Source organism: Tiliqua scincoides, chromosome 16 (assembly GCF_035046505.1).
Source record: "Tiliqua scincoides isolate rTilSci1 chromosome 16, rTilSci1.hap2, whole genome shotgun sequence".
Taxonomy (NCBI): domain Eukaryota; kingdom Metazoa; phylum Chordata; class Lepidosauria; order Squamata; family Scincidae; genus Tiliqua; species Tiliqua scincoides.
Window position 1 is genome coordinate 3,459,958 of NC_089836.1, and position 22,363 is coordinate 3,482,320.

The 22,363-nt window shown below is 48.6% G+C and overlaps 2 protein-coding genes across 2 annotated transcripts in view; one reads left to right on the forward strand and one right to left on the reverse strand.

Annotated features, from left to right (window-relative positions):
- The window catches only part of CRAT (carnitine O-acetyltransferase), a 22,238-nt gene extending 16,923 nt beyond the window's left edge, over positions 1-5,315 (forward strand). Inside the window, exon 14 of the mRNA XM_066610595.1 lies at positions 1-5,315. This exon is cut by the window's left edge and continues 231 nt beyond it. The gene's annotated coding sequence lies outside the window, so the exon portion shown is untranslated.
- Positions 5,316-7,672: 2,357 nt separating this feature from the next.
- On the reverse strand, positions 7,673-21,154 carry DOLPP1 (dolichyldiphosphatase 1). Its single transcript, XM_066610727.1, has 8 exons — positions 21,071-21,154; positions 15,342-15,442; positions 14,213-14,297; positions 13,324-13,423; positions 12,005-12,103; positions 10,343-10,471; positions 9,895-9,984; positions 7,673-9,216 (listed from the first exon to the last, which is right to left on the reverse strand). Exons 1-8 carry the CDS (start codon positions 21,144-21,146, stop codon positions 9,180-9,182), a joined length of 717 nt encoding a protein of 238 aa, XP_066466824.1. The 5' UTR covers positions 21,147-21,154; the 3' UTR covers positions 7,673-9,179.
- Positions 21,155-22,363: the final 1,209 nt, after the last annotated feature.

Sequence of the window (22,363 nt, forward strand, 5' to 3'; positions counted from 1 at the left end):
GAGTCCAGAGGCTTTGGAGACCTCCCCAGTGTGATGTCTCCGGTTGCAGGGCATGGTTTTTTCCCCCCGTGACTTGTTTTGAGTCACACGGCCTGCGTGGCTCCGCCTCATTGTAGCCCAGAACAGGCAGACTTTTTTTTGTCCTGTGATGTTTTTTTGAAGAGCATCCCATCCTTTCCAAGACGTGAAGGCCTGGTCTTGGTTGTACCCCTGTTCTGCTTGCTTGCTTGTTTTTTTTTTTGCTGTGGAAATGAGAATGTAGCAAATGATATCCTTCTTCCCGTGACCTGATCGTTCCCACATCTGCAGGAGTGCCCCAGCTGCTGAGCTAAACCTGAGACCTCCTCCTGGGTTCCTCTGCTGGTCCAAGCTTGACAGCCGCCAGCAGGGTCGTGCCTCCCCAGCCGGTGTGTGTCAAGGTTGTCAAATGTATTAAAGGATGTATTCAGGATTCTAAATCCAAGAAGCTGTGATCCTATTAGCACCTGTTGCTTGTCTGGGCAGAGGGTGTCTCTGGCTTAACCTTCCTGAAATGGGGTTGTTTTTTGTACTTTCTAGCTAAGAGATCTCCCCTCTGGCTCTCTGCCCAAGTCTGCTTTTTTTGGAAAAGAAAAAAAAACCCTGGCACGTTTTTGAGAATCTGTTGTGAGCCGTCCACGAGTGTACCCGGAACCTCTCTGTAGTTCAGGCTGTCTTGATGGATGGCCTGGTCATGGATAACAGGCTGGCCATGGATAATGGGGAAATCCAGTGTCTGCCTGCCTTCCTCTACTCTTCCTCCTTTCATTCTTTGGATTTCAAAAGGCAGTGGGAAACAGAGTGGACCATTATTTCACGAAGTCGCCTCTCGCCGAGCCTGACATTCTGTCCATCCAGTTCTGTATCGCCAACCCTGACCAGCAGCGGCTGTCTAGGGTACAGAGATGCTGTCTCTTACCTACAGATGCTGACCAGGGATTGAACGCGGAACCTCCCACATGCAAAGCAAGGGCTCTCCCACTGAACTACAGCCCTTCCCCACACACAGGAAGTGTGGAGGAAAGGAGAGGTAGTAGCCCATGGCTCTCTTCCATTCTTCCTCTGCAGAATCCTCTCTTTTTTTTGAAATCTGGGGAGTGGGAAGAACAGTGACAGAGGCAGATTTGAGCTATCCACCTGTTCCTGCCCCCCCCCGTTCAAATCCTGAAGAAATGGCATTTTGTGAGAGCTCCTCGTCTGTTTTCTCCTGCAATCCAGGCAGCTTCATCTTCCCTCCCGTGAGTTAGTTCAGTGGTCTTGGACTCATTAAGCACTGGGGTCTAGCTCCACCTTCAAGAGTCCATGCAGAAAAAGTACGGGCAAGCAAGCTGCCTCAGGGCCATGCTTCCTCCTTTTCCCACTGAGTGGCAACCAGTTGGTGCGTATTGCCAAAGTGTCACTCAGTCCTTGTTAGAACACCGTGCAAGGAGTTAAGATGGGGGGCAAGGAGTGCAAGGAGTTAAGATGGGCAACAGGGTAACTGTTATGTAGCGATGTCAATTAGAGGAAGGGGTTGGTGACTTCTCACTGCAGAGGGACAGCTGGGTTTTAAGCCCTGTGGAAATGAAGGCATCAACTAAGTTGTGACCCACTGAAGCCCCATTTGTTGCAATGGGACTCTACGGGCAGCTAACGCTCTCTGGATTGGGGCCTGAGTGAGTGAGTGAAGTAGGCTGCTCTCTAGCAATCATGGATGGCCATCTCAATTACACTTCGGTTGTTAATCTTGTCTAGAGCACACAAAGAAAACACTATCGAAACAGCGCCCCCCCTTCCCCGAGAGACTCTGAAATAGAGAACCGTGACCATGGTGCCTTTGAAGGAAGACAAAGGAAAGTTTTGCTCTGCAACTAGATCCGACCTGGATGAGTTAGCAGGCCCCAGCATGAGAATCTACTCAGGAGCCTCTTGATGTAAGCCTAGTTGTCCTGGGGCTCCACATTCAACGGCCTGAGAGATGTTGTTCGCTTAATAATAGTTTAAAAATCTAGAAAGGAGGGGAACAAAGTGGAAGAGGGAAGTGTGGAGGGGAGTGGACCAGAGTGTCTTTGCCACTCTGGCCCTCCACTCTCTTCTTCTCCACACTTCCTCTTCTCACCTGTTTCTCCCACCCTGCCTTTCAAAGCCAAGGCACGAGACCCGCAGAGTTGGGTGGTAAACCCCTCCAAGTCAAGTGTTAGTGACACTTGACATAGCAGCACCTCACCCACCAAGAGGTGTTGGGTCTCCTTGGAGAGATGCAGGAACCATTTTCATGATGCTTCTCTCCGCCTCCGCCCCCCCCCATCTTTGAACCAGGAGAGAAAACTAGGCCATTATTTCCTGTTCCAGGAAGGAAAGTAACTGGAATTGGGAAGGTGGAGAGAATATAAACCAAGGAGTCAATGTTGCGCAACAATCAGGACATAAATAAAGGCTGCCAAATATGCTTAAAGGTTGATTTGTGTTAAACAAATATTAATACATTAGTATTACAAATAATTATATAAGTATGTCTCAGTTTATACCTGTGGCTGCTTCTGGTTCCTGACAGGATCTCCTTGATTTGCAATATAGGAGCGGCCTTTGCTTTCATGTGAGTAACCCACAGAAAAAAAACACATTTGCTTGTCTTTTTTTTTGCTGGCCTTGCAAAACGTGCTTTGCCTCTCTTGAGTCTTCCCTGGAGATGGGCTTAACACGTGCGCCTTATCAGAAAGCTCATATGGACCTGATAGATGGGGTGGTCCTATTCAAATCCTTCTCAGCCACAGAATGTGCTGCAAGGGCTTGGAAGGTTTAGTGCTCCTTGGTGGGAGCAAGCGGTGCTTCCTGTCAGGGCATTGGGTAGAATTTTGCATACTCTACATGCTTTTCCTTACTCTCACAAAAAGGCCAGGGGCTTACTTTCTCAATGAAAGATTGAAATTCAGAGCGGGGAAGGCTGGGGCAGACCTTAGGGTCTGCCTGACTGGGGCAGACCCTTCCTGAGGCTATGGTTCTGGGTGAAAGGCTTTCAATAGGGGACCCCGACCTGTGCTCCCCCCTTGCTGGGTGATGGGCAAGCTTCCTCTGCGACGAATGATAGCCACTGGTGTATGCGTGCGTGTGTAAAACCAGATTCTCTCCCCTACTGCCCCCAGCCATTAAGGATTAGGCTTGCTTTTATAGCCCCCACCGTTTACCTACAGATTCATAGTAAAGGTTCCATCTCTTGGTCACGCCGCCATGTGACGCAATGGATTTGAGCACCGCCTTTTGTTTGGCTAGAACTGTGCTTTTCCCGCTGCCGCTACATGTTCTGAAACAAATTTCCTTGATACTCACCAGAAACAGCTAACGATTGTTCCAATTCCGTGCCTCTGTTAGAGTTTGCTGTTGTTTGTTGTCAAGAAGCCATTAACTCACACGTTGTCTTGGTGGCATAGCCTAAGATGTAAACAGGGCTGAATGTCAGAATGCAACAGCAGAGGTTAAAATGAATGTTTGAAAGCATTTTTGGAGGGATAGGCGCTGGTGTACTTGCAGGCCTTCTGAGCCACAAAGTGTGTATCAGAGACAGATTGTGCTCAGGACCGAATCTCTGGAGCACATAAATCCACCAGCAATCTGTGTATTTTGGGGGGGTTGGCCACATTTGGAATTGTACACACAGCTGGGTTAAACTAGAGATTGTATTTAGGCAGATGACCCATTGCTTCCTTGGCATTTACTGTGCTGAAATTGACACGGCTGCTTAGTTCGCTAACCAGGGTTCTCACACTCTGTGCTTCTCAAGGCCCTTTCGCACTGGTCAACTAACTCTTGAGCAATGCACTGCAGAAGTCTAGTTGCTACACAGTGAGAGACATGTATGACTTGAGAGGTGGCTAGCTGGTACTCGTTAAGAGGCAAGTAGCCCAAATTGAGACTTTTAGCCCTATCTTGGCTATCTTGTGATCTCAGATGCAAATTGTTGTGGGTGGGGAAGAGAGAAGGGTTTTGTTTGTAACTATTCCCAAATAACTGGGCCTTAGCTTCTCTTGATTCGGACACACATACACCCACCCCTTGGCAGTTTTTTTTTTTAAGCCATAACCTTGGATGTAGAAAATGTATCATGTTTAATGTTATGTACAATTTGATTTGTCATCTTGCCCTTTCCAATATTATAATTCATTTTTGGCCATCACGGGTCTGAACAGTTTTGATCATGAGGGCTAGCAATGTTGTACCCTCATGATTGTAAGAAACAGTCAAGGGATATTGTAAGAAACTCTCTTGCTGTAGAAGTGCCTTATTGTGCCCACTCCCAGGGAATAAAGGGAGATTATCTTGTTTTGTTTTCCAAATGACTTCTGTGTAGAATTGTTTACAGCATCGGTTCCCAAATTCCTACTTGGATATTGGGAACTTGCTAAGTTTTGGCAGAGGAGGGGAGTGTCACAGCAGCTGATGGAGGGTTGCACTGGCCTTCAAACATCTTGGACCCTCCAAGGCCAGTGCGACGACTTTTGGATGTCCCCAATGTTGCCTTTTTGAAGCTTGCAATGATTTCTTGTATTTAGAGACACCTTTAGGAAGGGGGTCCTAACCGTCTGAGGGGTGGGTTGCACTGCGACCAGTGCATGGAGAAGGTACTTGGTGACCTCTCTGGGGAGGGCAGATTTGCTGCAAGTCAGTGCATGACAACACTAAGTTAACTAGATGGATGGCCTGACTCAGTTGAAAGCATCCTATGTTCCTAACAATTTTTTAAAAATTAGCATACAATGGAAAACTGCTAAAAAATTATAGGTTGCAGTGTGTCCATTAAAACAAAAATTAAAAGCCACAGCCTGGCAGTGGGTCCTATTCTGCATCTTCAGGTTGAGCCTCGGTCGGTAGCAAGCTTCTGAGTTCTCCAGAACACTTCCGCACGTGGCCCGTCTCATTTGTTGGGTTGGGTTTGTTGGGTTACCCTCCCAAGCAGTTGCTGATCTGTGATCTATGTTTCGATAATCTGAATTGCTTTGAGTGCTCAAGATAAAGAGCGTTATATCATATTTTTAAGTATCAAAGCACTTAATATGTGGTCAGCTGTAGCCTGTGGCCTTAAAAGCTGAGAACTCCTGCATATCCAAGTTACATTACAGAAGCTTCAGACTTGCTCAATTAAATTGGTGTCCACGTAACAGGTTCTGATAAAGTGTGGTGTAAGTCGCATGCATGATCTGCTTATAAATTGTACTAAATGACTTTTTACAAAAATGTGTACAGTATATATACAAGTTGTGCAAAAGAGAGGTTTTTCCCTTCCTTTTGTGTAAATCATAATAAAGCAAGAGTTTAAGACTGAATATTTGTTCTTCTGAGACAAACGGCTGCATTGTGTTCCCTGCATGGAAAGGTCTGCTGAGTAGACCTTTCCAATCCTATCCACACTTTCCTGAGAGTAAGCCCCAATGACTCTAAAGGGACTTACTTCTAAGTAGACATGCATAGGATTGGGCTATAAGAGCGTCAAAAACAACAACAGGGTAAGTAGCAAGGATTGAACTAGATGTTGAGTTAAATGCATTTAACAGGTTTGCACCGGTTGTACCCCAAACTCTGGAGTAGCTTCCAATGGCTTTATTCTCCTGTACACTCACCATTTTAAAACTGATGGCTGGCCAGGATAATGAACTCAACATGAATATAAAACCTGTTCGGAAAGAAACAATAAAGAGCTCAATTGTGAAGTGGGGGCAACAGCAGCTTGAGAATTCTGTCTGGAGGTAGGGGGATTCCCAGGTTCTGGAATTCTCCTCTTCCTCCAGCATCACGTAGTGTTCGCTGGAAAAACTGCTACAACATGGGCTGGAGCAGAAATCAGTCAGTCCTATCAAGGGTGCTGCCCTGTGGGACAGCAGAACCTAAATGGCCACCACTGTATCCTGCAGGGGCAGGAAAGCAGCCAGAAGTCCCCTTGGGGTAAGGGAACTTCAGTTCCTTGCCCTGTGTCAGGCCCCAACAGTCCCTGGGAGACTCAATGTCAGGCTCTAATACCCAGGAAGGGGGAGAGGATTCAGTGGTAGCCTAGGCTGCCGCCCTACCACCCCTCCCAGGCCCAATCCACCCTCTGGCCCACCCCTGGCCCAGTTTCCCTCCTCTGCATCTTCCTGTCACTCTTGCCCCTACCCAAGAGTGCCTTCCTGTGCTAGGGGGGAAACTTAGCACTGGCAGCACTGTGCTAAGAGGGGAAACTTAGCACTGGCAGGCCTCTGACCAGTACAGACCAGTGCTAATTTTTGGGTACAGTTGTTGGTCTCTACCTGGGTGCCGCTATTCACAGAGTCCATTCAATGTAGGTAACATTCTGCATACAGCATGCATGAACTGTTGATTTTTTTAAAAAATGAACCTAGGTACAACCACTTGTAAGGAAGCCATATATATATATATATAGAGAGAGAGAGAGAGAGAGAGAGAGAGTTGGAGCCAGATCTCCTATGCCATGGGATACAGCATAATGTGGGAAAGGCACTAAGGTGTCCCTAGGAGTCTGCCCAGGAGGAAAGTAGATATTAACTCCTGAAATGCTCCTCCTTCAGCAGCACTAGGGGGTGGGGTCCGCTAAGGGGGATGACTGGAAAGGCTCCTGCAAAGCTCATTCTAGCATGGGACTTGCTTCAATGGCTAGCAAGCCCAGTCCAGATCACAACCATAGTAAATAGCAAGAATTGTCTTGTTTTGTTTCTCCCCCCTGCCCCCCCCCCAAAAAAATTCAACCAAAGTTACTAACTGCTGCAAACGTTTTCAGAGGCAGGTGCTCACAGAGGATTTTTAAAAGTCCCTCATGGGTTACAAGTCACGGTAGGTATGTTCAACTTCCTGATTTTAGAGGTGGACTACCTCAAATTGCCAGAGGCAGCTGGAGGGCGCCAGGGCACAGGTTTTATCTTGTCGTCTTGTGTGCTCCCTGAAGCGTTTGGTGGGCCACTGTGAGACACAGGCAGCTGGCCTAGATGGGGCCTTGGCCTGATCCAGCAGGGCTGCTCTTACGTTAAACCAGTGCCTTGGTATTGCTAGCACCAGAGCAAAACAATTGGGAACTTCCCAGTTTGCCGGTAATGAGACATGGGGAAGGGGGGCTACAGCAGCTTGTTGGCTGTGGTTATTGACCTATCACAAACTCATACCCTGTGAGCTTACTCATACCCTGGGAGGGGGGGCCTTGCGGATCAGCAACCCTGGCTCCTGCAGCAAATTCTAATTAGATTACCCTGTGGGAGGGGAAGGCCGTCCCACTAGAAAATCGTTTCACCAGCTGCTGTTGGTCTGTAGTGACAATGCAACAGGGACCAACCTTACACCTGTTCCCCTTTACCAGCTACAGAGTGGAAAAATTAATAGTAGGTTATGCAAGGGAAGGGGCTGTGGCTCAGTAGGAGTGTACCTGTTTTGTATGCGGTAGGTTCAGTCCCTAGCAGATCCACGTAGAGCTGGGAAACACACACATCCGAACCCCTGGAAAGCTCTTGCCAGTCAGTGTCGGGTCAGACTCCAGTATATAAGTAGCTTCATACGGACACGGAGTTCACCTGCTATTATACTTGAAATAAGGCCCTGGGTCTCCAAAGAAGTGTACAATAGGTGTCTAACTCATTACATTTATGAAAACAATTATAAAAAAAACATCATTTTTACAAACACAAAATGAACATAGGCAGAGTGACCATAAAAACACTTTATTGAGTATTTAAAAGTCCTGGGATAGCTGGGGGCTAACTCTAAACCAGCGATTTTCAACCAGTGTGCCCCAGCACATTGGTGTGTCGCAAACGGCCCACAGTGTGTGCCACGGGAGTTTGGGGGAGGGTCATTTATTAGTAGGGCCAGTGGGGGAGATGTGAGCCTGCTAGCAGCAGAACGGGGGTGCCTTGCCAATCGTCAAAAAACTGATGGTCCTTCTCAGTGTGCCCATGGAAAAAGGTTGAAAATCGCCGCTCAAAACCATTAAGAATACCGTTAATGCTTTAACAGAGCCACCTTTCTTAGGGTGGGGTTGGGTGTGTGGTGTTTTTCTTTTTTTTCTTTTTTGCATTTTTAAACCGCCAGTAACAAAATCTTCAGTAAGAAAGGCAATGAGGGTAATGGAATTTGGGGACAAAAGGAAGAGAAGGTAGGAGGAAGGAGGAAAAAAATAATTGTGGGCCTAATTATTGGCACTCAATAATAATAAAAAATTCCTAAGTAAACAGTCTGCATGAGAAAAATTAAAAGGAAGGTCGGCATAGGGTACGTTTTTGCTATCGTGTCGACAACCCCACACGCGTTGTGTTACGTTGCTTTGCGTGCAGAAAACATCACTAGTGTTGAAATCACAACCTGCAGTCCTATTTGAAGTTGCTGCAAAGTGGGGCCAGGAAACACTGCCCTTCCCGCCCCAGTCGTCACAATAAAAACTGAAAAAAAGGCCTCTGGGTGCCCTAGGCTCCTCCCACCTTTTAGCTCCACCCTCCTCCACTTCCCCACACAGATATCAACCTGCTGCCTTCCAAAAAGACATGATTGACAGGCTTCTGCTTCTCCGCTTCTGCTCCCCTTGATTTTTTTTTTTTTGGTTTTTTGTTTTTGCAAAGAACAGTTCTTGTTTTTTTAAAAAATTGTAATAAATAGTGTGTATATTGCATGCCGCAAAAAAGGGGAAAAAGTTTCAATTTTAAAAAAAGTCACAGAGCTATATACGTCCCCTCCCCTGCTGACAAAATGCTAGCGATATCCCTCCAGGCACGCCCCTTTCCCGCCCCTGACTTAAAATTCACAGGCATTACCCTACCCCGAGTACGTCTTGCACAAGCCCCCTTGCAGTGAATGGGGTGGGGGCAACGACGGCACGAGAGCATGGTCCTGAGCTCTCCTGCAACTCCATCCACACCAACGGGGCTCGTGCAAGAAACATTCCCTTAGTAGCTCGTGCCCAAGTAAGAGCCCCACCCGAAAAACGGTGCATCTGCTATATAAATGGATTCTGCTCCTTATAAACGGTCCTCGACATGCAGCAGGGAATTCCGGCTAGTTGGAAAAAAGGCCTCTGGTCTTCAGCTTGTTGGTCCTTGCCCTGGTCCCTTTTGGTCCATCTCTTAAAACGCTTCTCTCTCAGCTCTGTACAGGTCTCGCATCCGGCCCTTCTCCACGTTTACAGATGTCATGCGGTCCAATTCCGGCGCCTCCCAAGTTCACTGGAGTTTGGTGCCCAGCTTACGCTGTCGGTTCCTGCAGTAATACAGGGCTCTTATTCAACGTCTTATTTTATATGGCTCCCCTCTCCCCATGCTTCTCTAAGTCTGGGGCCCACAGGAGGTTAAACATGCAGGGCTGACGCCTAAGAACATAAGACGAGCCCTGCTGGATCAGGCCATAGGCCCATCTAGTCCAGCTTCCTGTATCTCACAGCATCCACCAGATGCCTCAGGGAGCACACCAGATAACAACAGACCTGCAAGGCATTCTGGGAATTGTAGTTAAGAACATAAGAACAGCCCCACTGGATCAGGCCACAGGCCCATCTAGTCCAGCTTCCTGTATCTCACAGCATCCACCAGATGCCTCAGGGAGCACACAAGACAACAAGAGACTTGCATCCTGGTGCCCTCCCTTGCATCTGGCATTCTGGCAACTAGTTAATGAATCCCTTGGTGACTGAGATAAACAGAATGTTTTAAGTGGTGGTTTAAGTGGAGAGCACCTTTTCCAGTGGCTCCTCTGTGCATTCTTTTGCATTTATTTTTAATGTGTAAACCACTTGGTTTGGTGACAGCTGAAAAGCAGCACACAGCAGCCACTGGACAGGCTAATTTTTCACCAGATTTGAGTCTGGACCTTGGCTTTGGGTCATAAACTGGCGATTCCACACAGATCCTAAGGAAGAAGACCTCTCAGCCCCATTCTCACCTTGCTTCCGCTCTGGTGACTGTGTATTCAAACCACAGGATATTTGGAATGAGACTAGTGTCTCGGATTAAGAAGAACTCGGATAACGGCCTGAAAAAAAGGTTTGGCACAGGGGGTGGGGGAGGAGAAGGCAGGAACCGGAAAGCAAGGAGACAAAAAGAGAATTAGGCAGAATTATTTTCAAATGTGTTAATTCCTGAAGTCCATTATTGCTTCTCCAGTTTTAACCATCTTAGCTGTTCACCAACACCAGACATCTAACCAAACATAATAATTCAGTGAATGTGTACAAACTACTGAGGTTCCAGCATTTCAGACAAGGGGTCTTTCCCTGCTAGGTCTGGAGAGGCCAGGGGTTGAACAGGGCAAAGCAGGAGCTGAGCTCTGAGCCTTTCCAGAGGACGAGATCCGACACAGAAAAACAGGAAAGGGAGCAAACACAGCTTACCATGCGGCTATCCTCGGGAAGAGCGGCGTTAAGATCTCCTGCGTGAAGACAAACCAGACTACGGCCATGATGCTTCCCGCAACCCCTCCGTATAGGACTTGGCTCCAGGTGTGGTATAGCAGATAGATCCTGGGTTGTCGGGGACAGGAGAAAGGAGATGGAAAACCAGTGTCAAAAGCCTCATCACACCACAAGTGCTGCCAACTGTCAGAATCTGGAGCTTTCAGGATGAGGACCCCCCCCTCCCGACACTGCAGCTGCAATACAGGCAGTCCAAAGAGTTGGTCTGGCATTAGGTAGCCTGGGTAGGGGGTCTGTGGGCGAACAGCCACCGCGGTACACAGGCAGATGAAGGAGCATGAAACAAAAACCAGACCTTTCTAATCTGGACTGCTGTTGAGGACTCAGGGAACTCCAGTTTGGGTAAGAGCAGTTACAGCGGAGTTTAGTACAGTTACAGTAAGAGTATAGCCAACTCTTGTGCCCCATGTGTGAACGCATGGAGTGGCACCAGCCCAGTTCATTGGCTGCAAGGGCACGGGCACCTGGATCTTCTACCTAACACTTATCCTGGGACATTCTGCAAGACTTACACTTAGATCATAAGGGCAAAAGAACAGCCTTGCTGGATTCGGCCCAAGACCTAAACAGGGACTCGGCCCAAGACCTAAACAGGGACCCGCCCTATTTCCTACCAGCTGCCTCTGGGAAAGCTCACAAAGGAGGAAATGAAGGCAGACCACTCTCTTGCTTTTGCTCCCCTCCAACTGGGATTCAGAGGTGCACTGCTGCCGAACTTAGGGACAGCACATCACCATCACAGCTAGTAGCTCAGTCCTGACACAGCAGCTCTCCAGAGCCTTTCCAAGCCCTCCCTGAAGACACCAAGCATTGATCCTGGGACCTTCTGAATGCAAAGCAGATGCTCTACCTCTGAGCTACAGACCCTGTCCTCTTCCCAAGGAGAGCGAGGAGTGGGTAAAGTAGGTTTTTGCCCCTCTCTCCGCAAACGCCAGGTCCCTGGGCTGTCCGGTCAAAGCTGACTGGCACTAAAATCCTGGACAGATAAAAGGCCACACAATGGAGAATTAATACTGCAACCCAGCATGCAACCTGCCGCAGCATGTGGCGATGATTTTGAAAGGGATTCGAGAGGTGAACGAAAGAATGTGTTTTAACAACAGGTAAGTAGCTGCAATTATTTGCTAAAGTAAAACCTCCGCACCCCAGCAGGGGAGTCTTGGGTTTTTATTAACCACGATAGTTAGGAATAAAAACTACATGTTCCAAGGCAGTCTATCTCAGAGCCGGGGAAACCACAGCAGGAGAGAGACGCTGCCCTAAAATCCTGCTGGTAGGTTTCCAAAGGCATCTGACTGGCCACGGTGGGAAACAGGATGCTAGTTTAGATGTGCCTTTGGTCTGCTCTGAGAGAGCAAATCTTGCAAGAATGCCTTGCAAGTGGAACCAAGAGTGGCAAAGTCAGGACCAGATCTCTCCATTCCCGAGCTAAACTCTTCATTCACAGGACCCCACCGGCTCTGGGACACTGGAACTGGACACCCTTGAGCTGGATCCTGATGTACTTGTGCCCCAACTGGAACTGGGGGGGGGGGAGAGCATCCCCCCCAAAGCATTTCCACTAAAACAGAAATTACGTACCTACTATATGAGACTAGGAAGGCCACCGTTAAGAGGCAGAGGGACAGTACATGTCTCCATAGTAAGTCCAGGAATCTGGCATTGTTTGTTTGGTGCATTCTGAGAAATAAACAGAATGAACTAGAATGGTCTTACTACGCAGGTAACAAACTAAAACCACAATTCAGGGAACGAACACTTTGTTCTGAAAACCCACTTTTTGCAACCTGTTTTTATACAATGTTGGAAAAAAAAATTTGTGCCCCATTGTCAAGCCTTTTTACTAGAAGTGTTTGAAAACGGTATTATTTACCTTACTCACTAGTAAACCCATTGTGTTCAGTAAAACATAGGCTGTAATCCTATTTTACTCGCTGGAAACAAAAAAACCTCTACTTTTCACAGATTACAATTTTTAGGTGCACACTGAAAATATCATAAGCGCACACCTCAACGGGCAATGTGTGAATGCACCAAGCACATGCAGATCATCAGGCACACTTGTCATGTATCATTTTGGACTGCACAACTAGCTTTGGCCTCCACCCGTTCAGGGCAGATGCACAGGAGAGAAACTACCCAGATAACAAGCCCATGAGATCAAAGTATACATGGGAACCTGAGTGAGATCATGAATCACCACCTCTAAAGTGGATTCTAAGATTCTGCATCCCGACCCTCCCATTCCCCGGGAGATCCCACCCGCCAAGCTCAAGGAAACCACATTGCATATGCCCTGCCTTTAATGACCAAACTGAATAGAGATGGACAGGTGGGTAGGAAAGGTGTTACTCTTCCCATATTGCTGTTCCTTCTAACGTTGAACTTAAGTGGCTTGCTGACTATCAATTCAAATGGGGCCTGCACAGAAAAGGTCATGGTTTCTACATAAGATGATTCAGGCTTGGGCTGGACCACCTATGAGGTCAACTGAGCCAACAAAGCAGCCATGACAGGGGCTGTCACAGAATGAGGCGGAAGAGTTTCAGGAGCGTCATGACACTCCCACAGCCTCTTCTTCCCGGCTCACGAGATCCAAGACAGCGGCACCCAAATCTCAGAAGATTTCATGAGATCCAAGATGGCAACACCCGGGAGAACAGGTAGGAGGGCCGACTGGGAACATCCCACAGCACCACCGTGAATGGGCTACGATGCCCTAAGGCATCACTTTGGGAACCACTGCTTTAGCCCATCGTGGACCACACCCACCCACAGTGCAAACCCCCCCCCCCGTCAGCGACACATTACAACCTTTTGTGGCAGGTCCCCCCACTTGTAACCTTTAACAATGGCAAGGAAACGACGCACCTGACGGGACCATAGGAAAAGCAACTCACCTAAAATAGAGGAAGAGAAAAGAGTAGACAGAGAAAAACCACATGAACTGGGAGTGGCTGGAAGGCATCGCGTACTTCGAATATACTGACGGATGCAGCTCTAGGGGCAAGAAGAAAGAAAGAAGGCCGAGTTAACAGAGTGCAGGTGATGCAGCAAGGGCCAGAATTTTGAGGTCCAGCCTGGTTGCCCTTCTGTCTCTCCCCACTGCTGTGGAACCTTACTCTTCCCCGAACATAATGCATTTGGGCTAAACGTTGGGGAACAACATCAACTCTACCTTGTGGCTACAGAAACCCCACTGCCTGGAAGGAAATATCCTCTAATGCCTCCTCCTAAACAGGGAAGCAACCAAACACATAAGCTATCTGAATAACGACATGCTTAGTATCATCATATAGTGACAGGCAAGCTGAGTGGAAAAAGAGCGCTCTGGCACTAAAGTTAGTTTGAACAGTGTTCTGAAGTCACTCCCAAGCCTTCTTCCCCCCCCCCCCACCTTGGGGGTTTCCATTTTTTGCCTTGTGTCCCATCCCCCCCCCCCCCGGGTACAAATCCCACACCAGCCTCTTCAGCACACCAGCCACACCAGCACAGGTGGATTTCCAAAGAGAATGCCTCATTAATTTCTTTGTGTATGTAAAAAAAAAAAACACCAAAACACACTCCCCACCAAATCTTTCCTCAACAAGTTGTTCGCAGCAAAGGGCTCCCCCCCCCCAATCCACTGAAGAAGAATTAAAAAAAGCTGCTTCTAGAAGTCTGCCCTCCCCCTGCAATGAAGCTCAGGCCACTTTTCTCTCTCTCCTCCCCCCACCTTTTTTTTTTAAATCAACAGAAGCAATGACAAGTCTCAGTATACCTAATCTGAAACCACTGGTGAAATCCTACCTGCACAAGGCCGTGGCTCCTGGATAATATTCTTTAATAGCCAGTTCACACCTTCATTGACGAGCAGCCCCCCCAAGAAAGAGATCTGCAAAAGGCAAAGAGAGATGCAAGAATTACAGACAGATAGTTCTGTCAACAGTGGGCCCTCGGATCTGTTCCTGGCCCCTCTGCTGACAGCAAATTCTGTGGATAATTAAAACCACGGGCGGATGGCGCTGGCGCGGCACTTCAATTACTTACCTGGGGGTCACACCCAGCCCTCTAGAGCAGCCTCCAAGCCTCCTCAGAAGCCTCCCGGATGCAACAGGAACACCTTCAGACACAACTGGAAGTCTCTGGTGCAAACAGGAACCAGTCTCTGGTGCAAACAGAACCAGAAGTACGTTCTGGTTGTGCCCGGGAGGCCTTCTGAGGCCCTGCAGACCCGGGCTCAGCATCTGGTCTGGAGGGCAGGAGATCTGGTCTAGACGGTAGAGCCTCCGTTAGCGCAAAGGTAACACCAGAAGGTTGCCGGTTCGAGGACACCGGCAGCTCCCTGAACGGCTGAGAATGAGACCTTGAAGGAGCTGACAAGATGAGCTGAGTGATTCCACCTGCTCTTGGTGTGAGCAAGAAGCGTCTTGGCTGCCCTCCATGTGAGAGATGGAGCTGCTTGCCAGCCTGCGTGGGAGAACTGGAGGCCGGAAGTGAGACCAAACCAGGAAAATCCATTCTGAAATGTTGTTGGCTCTTGAAAGAGAGAACCTCTATGATTGTAAAAATCCCCTTGAGGGATTTAGAAACGCCTGCCTGTGTAAACCGCCTTGAATAAAGTCAGAGGAGTAATCCGATGACCAGAAAGGTGGTATATAAATACCTAGTTATTATTATTATTATCATCATCATCGTCTGTGGATACCGAAATCCACGGATGCCAAGCCTGCACATAAGGAGGGCCCACTGTTCCTTCAAAGAACACGTACTTAATTTAATCAGATTTGCTTATTTAAACAAGGAGATAGGAAGCAGGGCAGGCGGTGTGTGGAAAGGGCAGAGAGAAGTGGGGAAGAGTGTTAAGAGACAGGCGAACGGTGGCTACCGATCCCTTCAGAAGGGCCAACAGTCAGCTAGGGAGGGAGGGGAGACTCACCGTGTGAAGCTCTCTCTTGAAGACTATAAGGGTGACAAAGCCAACCAGGATGAAAACTGGGCCCAGGCTTGCAATGGCGAGGAGATGACCGGTGAAGTCGCCTGGGGTGGGAGACAAAGGAGTCAGTCTGTGCCCAACACACCTAGGGTCCCCTAATACCATCGCTGGCACCTACAGCCCTGGATCTGTTGTTGAAAAGAGCAATAAGATCCACTGATCAATTCGGTTTCAGTACGGCTTCGAGAGTCCGTTACAGTTGAAAAGCTATCTACGCAAATGTAAATAAATAAAACTGGAGACACACACACACACACAACAGAAATGTAACACACTAATATCTGCTTGTTTTACTGCAAGACGCTTTAAGTCTCTGCGAGAAAAACATGCAAATAAAATAAAAACATGTTTGTGGGGAGGGGGGGGAACCTCCTTGAAGGACGAACAAGATAAAAGGAAGCACTGTAATAAATAGCTTACTTTATGAATGGGATGAGAGAGAGAGAGAGAGAGAGAGAGAGAGAGAGAGAGAGAGAGAGAGAAGCACAGCATCTTCCTGGCATCAGAGGAAAATGTGAGGTTTACCACAGCACTGTCACCCAAATATAAAACTGTAGCTCATGCATGAATGGGAGGCGAACCACATCCTCGTTCGACAGACACACCGGCCACCACCACTTCCTGCTAAAGGTCTGCTTGTGGCAAGGCTGCTCACTCCGGATCTCGGCTGCCTTTGAACTTCAGGGTCACAGCTAGAAAAGGATTCAGTTTGCAGCGGGAAGAGTAAGCAGACACCAGTTTGGAGCTCAAGCCTCGGCAACAGGCTCAGTGGGTAGCCAACACCGCTGCCCCCCTCCTTGCAACACAGAAACGGCAAGACTGGCCTGCCTTGCAAAGCTGTTGTAAGGGTTCTGGGGTCCCTGGTGGACAGCACAAGGCTGTGAGAGAATGGACTGTATCACTTGACAGCAGATAATATTTAAAGGGGAAGGGAGCTAGCCATATTGACAGTATGGGAGCACATATGATGCTACCAAACTGAGTCAGACCCTTACTCAGTATTGCCCACACTGTCTGGCAGCGGCTCTCCAGCTGGATTGACTGAACAAACAGGAAGGAACCAGGAACCTTCTACAAGTAAAGCAGGTGTTCTAACACGGAATTACAGACCCTTTCCACAGATCTGGCTCAGGCCTCTGGCCGCCCTTCTTGTAGGTGGTCTCAGAACAACAACGTTTGTTCTGAGAACAAATCTTAAAACAAAACGAAGCTCAAAACAGACGCTAGTGCTCAAACCAGATGTGTGTGGGGCACATGGAATTGCCCAGTGCAAACAAACAGTAGAGAAGCTCAGGACAAACACACAGAGGCACGCACAGGGTGGCTGATTCTGAAGCCATCCTGGGCCAGATGGTGCCAAGTTTATGAAGGAGTTCATTGCTCTGGAGAGCAGAGCACCACCCTGCCATAGGATTACACAAGCTAGCCATCCCTATTCTAGACTAGTTTCCAAACCAGACTTTTCATGCTGCTTAACTCCATTGAGGATCTTTTGCAGACAGCCTGCGATGTCAGGATCGTGGCACTTCCCTGAGGCTCGATTTTGATTTGGCTGTTCCTAATTTACAAGCTGGCTGGAGCTCTGGAGAACTGGCTGGGGTACAAAAATGCACTTCAAAAATGCACAACGGATGCACTTCCAAAAGCATGCCCCATCAAAGACAATGCGGCATAGACTGACAGCATCCACAATGGGGGGGGGGGCACATCCAAAGATGCCCACAGTTCCTGACCCAGCAAGGAAATATGCCTCTGGAATCCTGCATATGGACCTCCTGTGCTGGATTGGGTGTGAAAGCACATTAATCAGCAGAAATGCTCCGCTGAGTGTTGAGGCTGCCGATCTGAGCTGCACCGCTTTTGAAAGAGCCGTGCATCCAGACCAGAGACGGTGATGTGGTGGTGCACAAATGAACATCTCACTGAACACGGCGCAGGGTGGATTGACAGCATCGACACATGGTTGAACAGCTGATGCACGCCCACAACTCCGGAGCCAACAACTGATACGCACACAGAGGCCTGATGATCCACGTGGAGCTCTCTTCTCCAGGACTGGAGCATAAAGCTCCCGTTTAGTTATCTACCAATTTAAGATTGCAGCTCTAATAGTGATGGGATTAGAGGTTAAAATAGTAAGAAGGATGCTATCTGTGGTTATTTATCTCACCCAGGACTGGTCCCACATCCTGCCTACGTTTCAAAGCATACAAGGTGTGACTCTGCAAGCTTCCATCAGCTGCCCTGCCTTCTTGTATCACTTAATATGAACCCCCCCAAAAAAGGAGCAGAGGCTGATGTCTGCCTTAAATCTTCCCACTCAGAAGGTTTTCCTCTCCCCACTCCACTCTCATGATACAAATTATGGAAACTGACTAAGGTTACTCAGAGGCACGTACTCCACACAAATACGCTGAGAAGAACTCCTCTACAGCCAGCTTGCAGGTATAAAAAAAAACCCAGCTCGGTGCAGGAAATGTGAGACGAGGGAGCTAAATATCAGAGAGATAAATAATAAATGTGATTTTTTTTTATTACCACACTGCGTCGAACTGCCACAGTACTAGGCTTCAAAGAAGAATATGCTGGAACACAGGTCTGCCTGAAAATACCACACCCTGCTCAGAAGCCTTCGGCATAATCCCTGATGCAATCCCTTCGTTGCTATCTGCGGTTTGTTGAGGGAATGCACTCTGTACCTGCTCAGGGGCACTTTCCACTGTTGAACCCTGGCTTTGAACAGCCAGCAGGGACTAAAACATTTATGTCAGAACACGCTACTAAGCTTGGGAGATTGAGTTTCAAAGAACAGCCCACCTTAACACTCCCTACCTCAGATCACCAAATGCCTGGAACTCCACACCCACAGGGTGTCACCACTCTCCCTTTAATTGCCCACAAAACATAAGAACATAAGAACAACCCCACTGGATCAGGCCATAGGCCCATCTAGTCCAGCTTCCTGTATCTCACAGCGGCCCACTAAATGCCCCAGGGAGCACACCAGACAGCAAGAGACCTGCATCCTGGTGCCCTCCCTTGCATCTGGCATTCTGACATAGCCCGTTTCTAAAATCAGGAGGTTGCGCATACACATCATGACTTGTACCCCATAATGGATTTTTCCTCTAGAAACATGTCCAAACCCCTTTTAAAGGCGTCTAGGCTAGACGCCAGCACCACATCCTGTGGCAAGGAGTTCCACAGACCGACCACACACTGAGTAAAGAAATATTTTCTTTTGTCTGTCCTAACCCGCCCAACACTCAATTTTAGTGGATGTCCCCTGGTTCTGGTGTTATGTGAGAGTGTAAAGAGCATCTCCCTATCCACTCTGTCCATTCCCTGCATAATTTTGTATGTCTCAATCATGTCCCCCCTCAAGCGTCTCTTTTCTAGGCTGAAGAGGCCCAAACGCCGTAGCCTTTCCTCATAAGGAAGGTGCCCCAGCCCCGTAATCATCTTAGTCGCTCTCTTTTGCCACCTCTTCCATGGCTACTCCCTTGATGCTCTGCACAACAGAGACGGAACCCCAGCATCATCCACCAGGCAAGATTTTTTCCTCTTTGCTGTTCACTGGCTGTGTTGCCCACACTTCTGAAACATAGATTGCAAATTCACTGGAACAGAGACCTGCCTTTCTCTCACCTCACTTATGCTACTGCTAAATCAGACGCGATGAGGGAGCTCTGCAACTGGATCTTCCAAAACGGATTCTTTCCTCACAAGGAGTTGTAGCAACTGAGTGAGTAACTGTCTGTGAAGTTCCTCCCCTCTCCGCTGCTCTCCTTGTCTAAAATCACAGCTGCCATTTCCCTGAGGTTAATACCAGAACATAAGAACATAACATAAGAACAGCCCCACTGGATCAGGCCATAGGCCCATCTAGTCCAGCTTCCTGTATCTCACAGCGGCCCACCAAATGCCCCAGGGAGCACACCACATAACAAGAGACCAGCAAGGCCTCCTGGGAATTGTAGTTAAGAACATAAGAACAGCCCCACTGGATCAGGCCATAGGCCCATCTAGTCCAGCTTCCTGTATCTCACAGCAGCCCACCAAATGCCCCAGGGAGCACACCAGATAACAAGAGACCAGCAAGGCCTCCTGGGAATTGTAGTTAAGAACATAAGAACAGCCCCACTGGATCAGGCCATAGGCCCATCTAGTCCAGCTTCCTGGATCTCACAGCGGCCCACCAAATGCCCCAGGGAGCACACCAGATAACAAGAGACCTCATCCTGGTGCCCTCCCTTGCATCTGGCATTCTGACATAACCCATTTCTAAAATCAGGAGGTTGCGCATAAACATCATGGCTTGTACACCATAATGGATTTTTCCTCCAGAAACTTGTCCAATCCCCTTTTAAAGGCGTCTAGGCTAGACGCCAGCACCACATCCTGTGGCAAGGAGTTCCACAGACCGACCACACGCTGAGTAAAGAAATAAGTAAACCAGGCATTTGTATTTTTATTCAAAGAGACTAGCAGCAGCCGGGGTGAGGCGGGGAGAGACATTTTCATCTGCTAAATGCCCTCTCTGTTGCTCTAGTCAAAATCCAGAGTCCGCTTACTTATTTTCAAAGTCTCATCGCAGGTCTCCCGGTCTGCATCCATTTCACCTGCATCCAGGCTGCATCCTCACTCTGAAACGCGGTACATCTACCAATGATGCCATATAAAACCAACAGGATATAAACTGGTATAACAATAGTTATTCCTTGCCCTAGTGGCCCCTCCAGGGGCAGAAGAGTAGGATAAAAATATCAGACAAACAGGGAAACAAGTCTCCTAGCATTCAATGGAACAATCTCATATAAGCATACCTACCAGAAGTACAGCCTTACAAAAACAAGCAACTCAAGGGTATGTCATGAGAAAATAACTCTGCCATGCTTTATAATTAGGTCTTATTTAAACGATCCGCTTAGAACCTTCATGTTTAGCAGGGATGTGTGAAATGGGAGTGGCAGGTGAGGCAGAATCTCCCCATGGAAAAAATGCCACAGCCACCCTGTGATGGAGGTATCTGGTTGGCCAGGATGGGAAAGTGGATAAGAACATCAGAAGAGCCCTGCTGGAACAGGCCAAAGGCCCATCTAGTCCAGCTTCCTGAATCTCATAGTGGCCCACCAGATGCCTCAGGGAGCCCATCAACCTGTCCCTCCATCAATCCTCAAGCCCATCAACCCTCCATCAATCTGTCCAATCCCCTTTGAAAGGCATCTAACCCAGACGCCATCACCACGTCCTGTGGCAAGGAGTTCCACAAGTTAACTACTGGGTAAAGGGCTTGTTCCAAGAAGGGGGATGACAGGGGCAGCCCAGGGAGGGAGGCACTGAAGGGCCACCACCTGCAAAGGGCCCCTCAGCTGCTGCAGCAACACTGGAGCAGACCCCCCAACTCAGCAGCTCTCAGGCAGGCACTGCTAGCACAGGGGTTCCTCGCATGCGCACAACCACCACCACGAGTGGCTCACTATCTGGCAGCAGAGCCGCCGCCCAAGCGCGCATGCGCAGACGCCCTCCTCTCCCTCGCGCTTAAATGGCTCACTATTTGGCAGCTCCCACCCGAGCCTCTCAAGCCCTCCCCTAGAGTCGGCCCAAAACGGGGGGGGCGAACTCGGGGGTGGGGGGGCTGGAGTGAGCCCCTCAAGCCGGGCCCGCTTTACCTGCCGGGTACTCGACGTGGGAGAAGGAGACCGACTTCAACGGAACCGAGCTCGAGCACTCTCCCACCGCGGCCATCTTACCCGGATACCGGGTCGAGCCGCCACAGCCAATCGGCGGCGCGCGCACGCGCAGTGGGCGTGGCGACTTGGCGCGCTCGGCCAATCGCAGCAGTCGACAGGTGATGCCCCGGCCAATCCGCGGACGCTTTGAGGCCCCGCCCCTCTCATAGTCCAAGAGCCAATCAGAGAGAGACCTCCTCAAGTCCTCATCCAAGAGAGCGGCAGGAAAGGCGGCGCTTTCCTATTGGCCAGGAAAGCCAGCCAATCAGAGAGCCGTGTTGCTCTTTCCCGCCCCTCTTGGTTACCCGCTGAACCAATCAGAGCTCAAAGAGTGGGTGGCGGGCTGAGAGGCTTCTTGGCTTAAGAAGAAGTGCATTGTGGGTAGTGTTGTCCGAAGTGGGGCAGCCTTTCCCCTCAAAACAAACTCCTGACTGACTTCTTGACCAAGGAGAAGTGCGCTGTGGGTAGTGTTGGCCAAACTGGGGTAGCCTTTCCCCTCAGAACAAACCCCTGACTGACTTCTTGACCAAGGAGAAGTGCATTGTGGGTAGTGTTGGCCAAAGTAGGGCAGCCTTTCCCCTCAGAACAAACCCCTGACTGACTTCTTGACCATGGAGAAGTGCATTGTGGGTAGTGTTGTCCGAAGTGGGGCAGCCTTTCCCCTCAAAACAAACCCCTGACTGACTTCTTGACCAAGGAGAAGTGCATTGTGGGTAGTGTTGGCCAAACTGGGGCAGCCTTTCCTCTCAGAACAAACCCCTGACTGACTTCTTGACCAAGGAGAAGTGCATTGTGGGTAGTGTTGGCCAAACTGGGGCAGCCTTTCCCCTCAGAACAAACCCCTGACTGACTTCTTGACCAAGGAGAAGTGCATTGTGGGTAGTGTTGGCCAAACTGGGGCAGCCTTTCTACTCAAACACCTAAGACATAACTGTGGTCAATAAGCTTATTATTATAATACAGTAATATAATAATTATAATACAGTTATAGTAATTAACAATGCCTTACTGTGTAAAAATGCAAATAGGTCCTCTTTTTCATCTCAGAACAAGTCACAACTAAGGGTAATACAATAAAAATTAAATATATATATGTACATATACGTATATATTTTTATACATATACATTTATACACACACATACATACATATAGTTTTTTGTTCATATTTTCAAGAAATGAAAGAATGGCTAGATAGATAATATATATATTATAATACAGTCTCTCTCCCTAT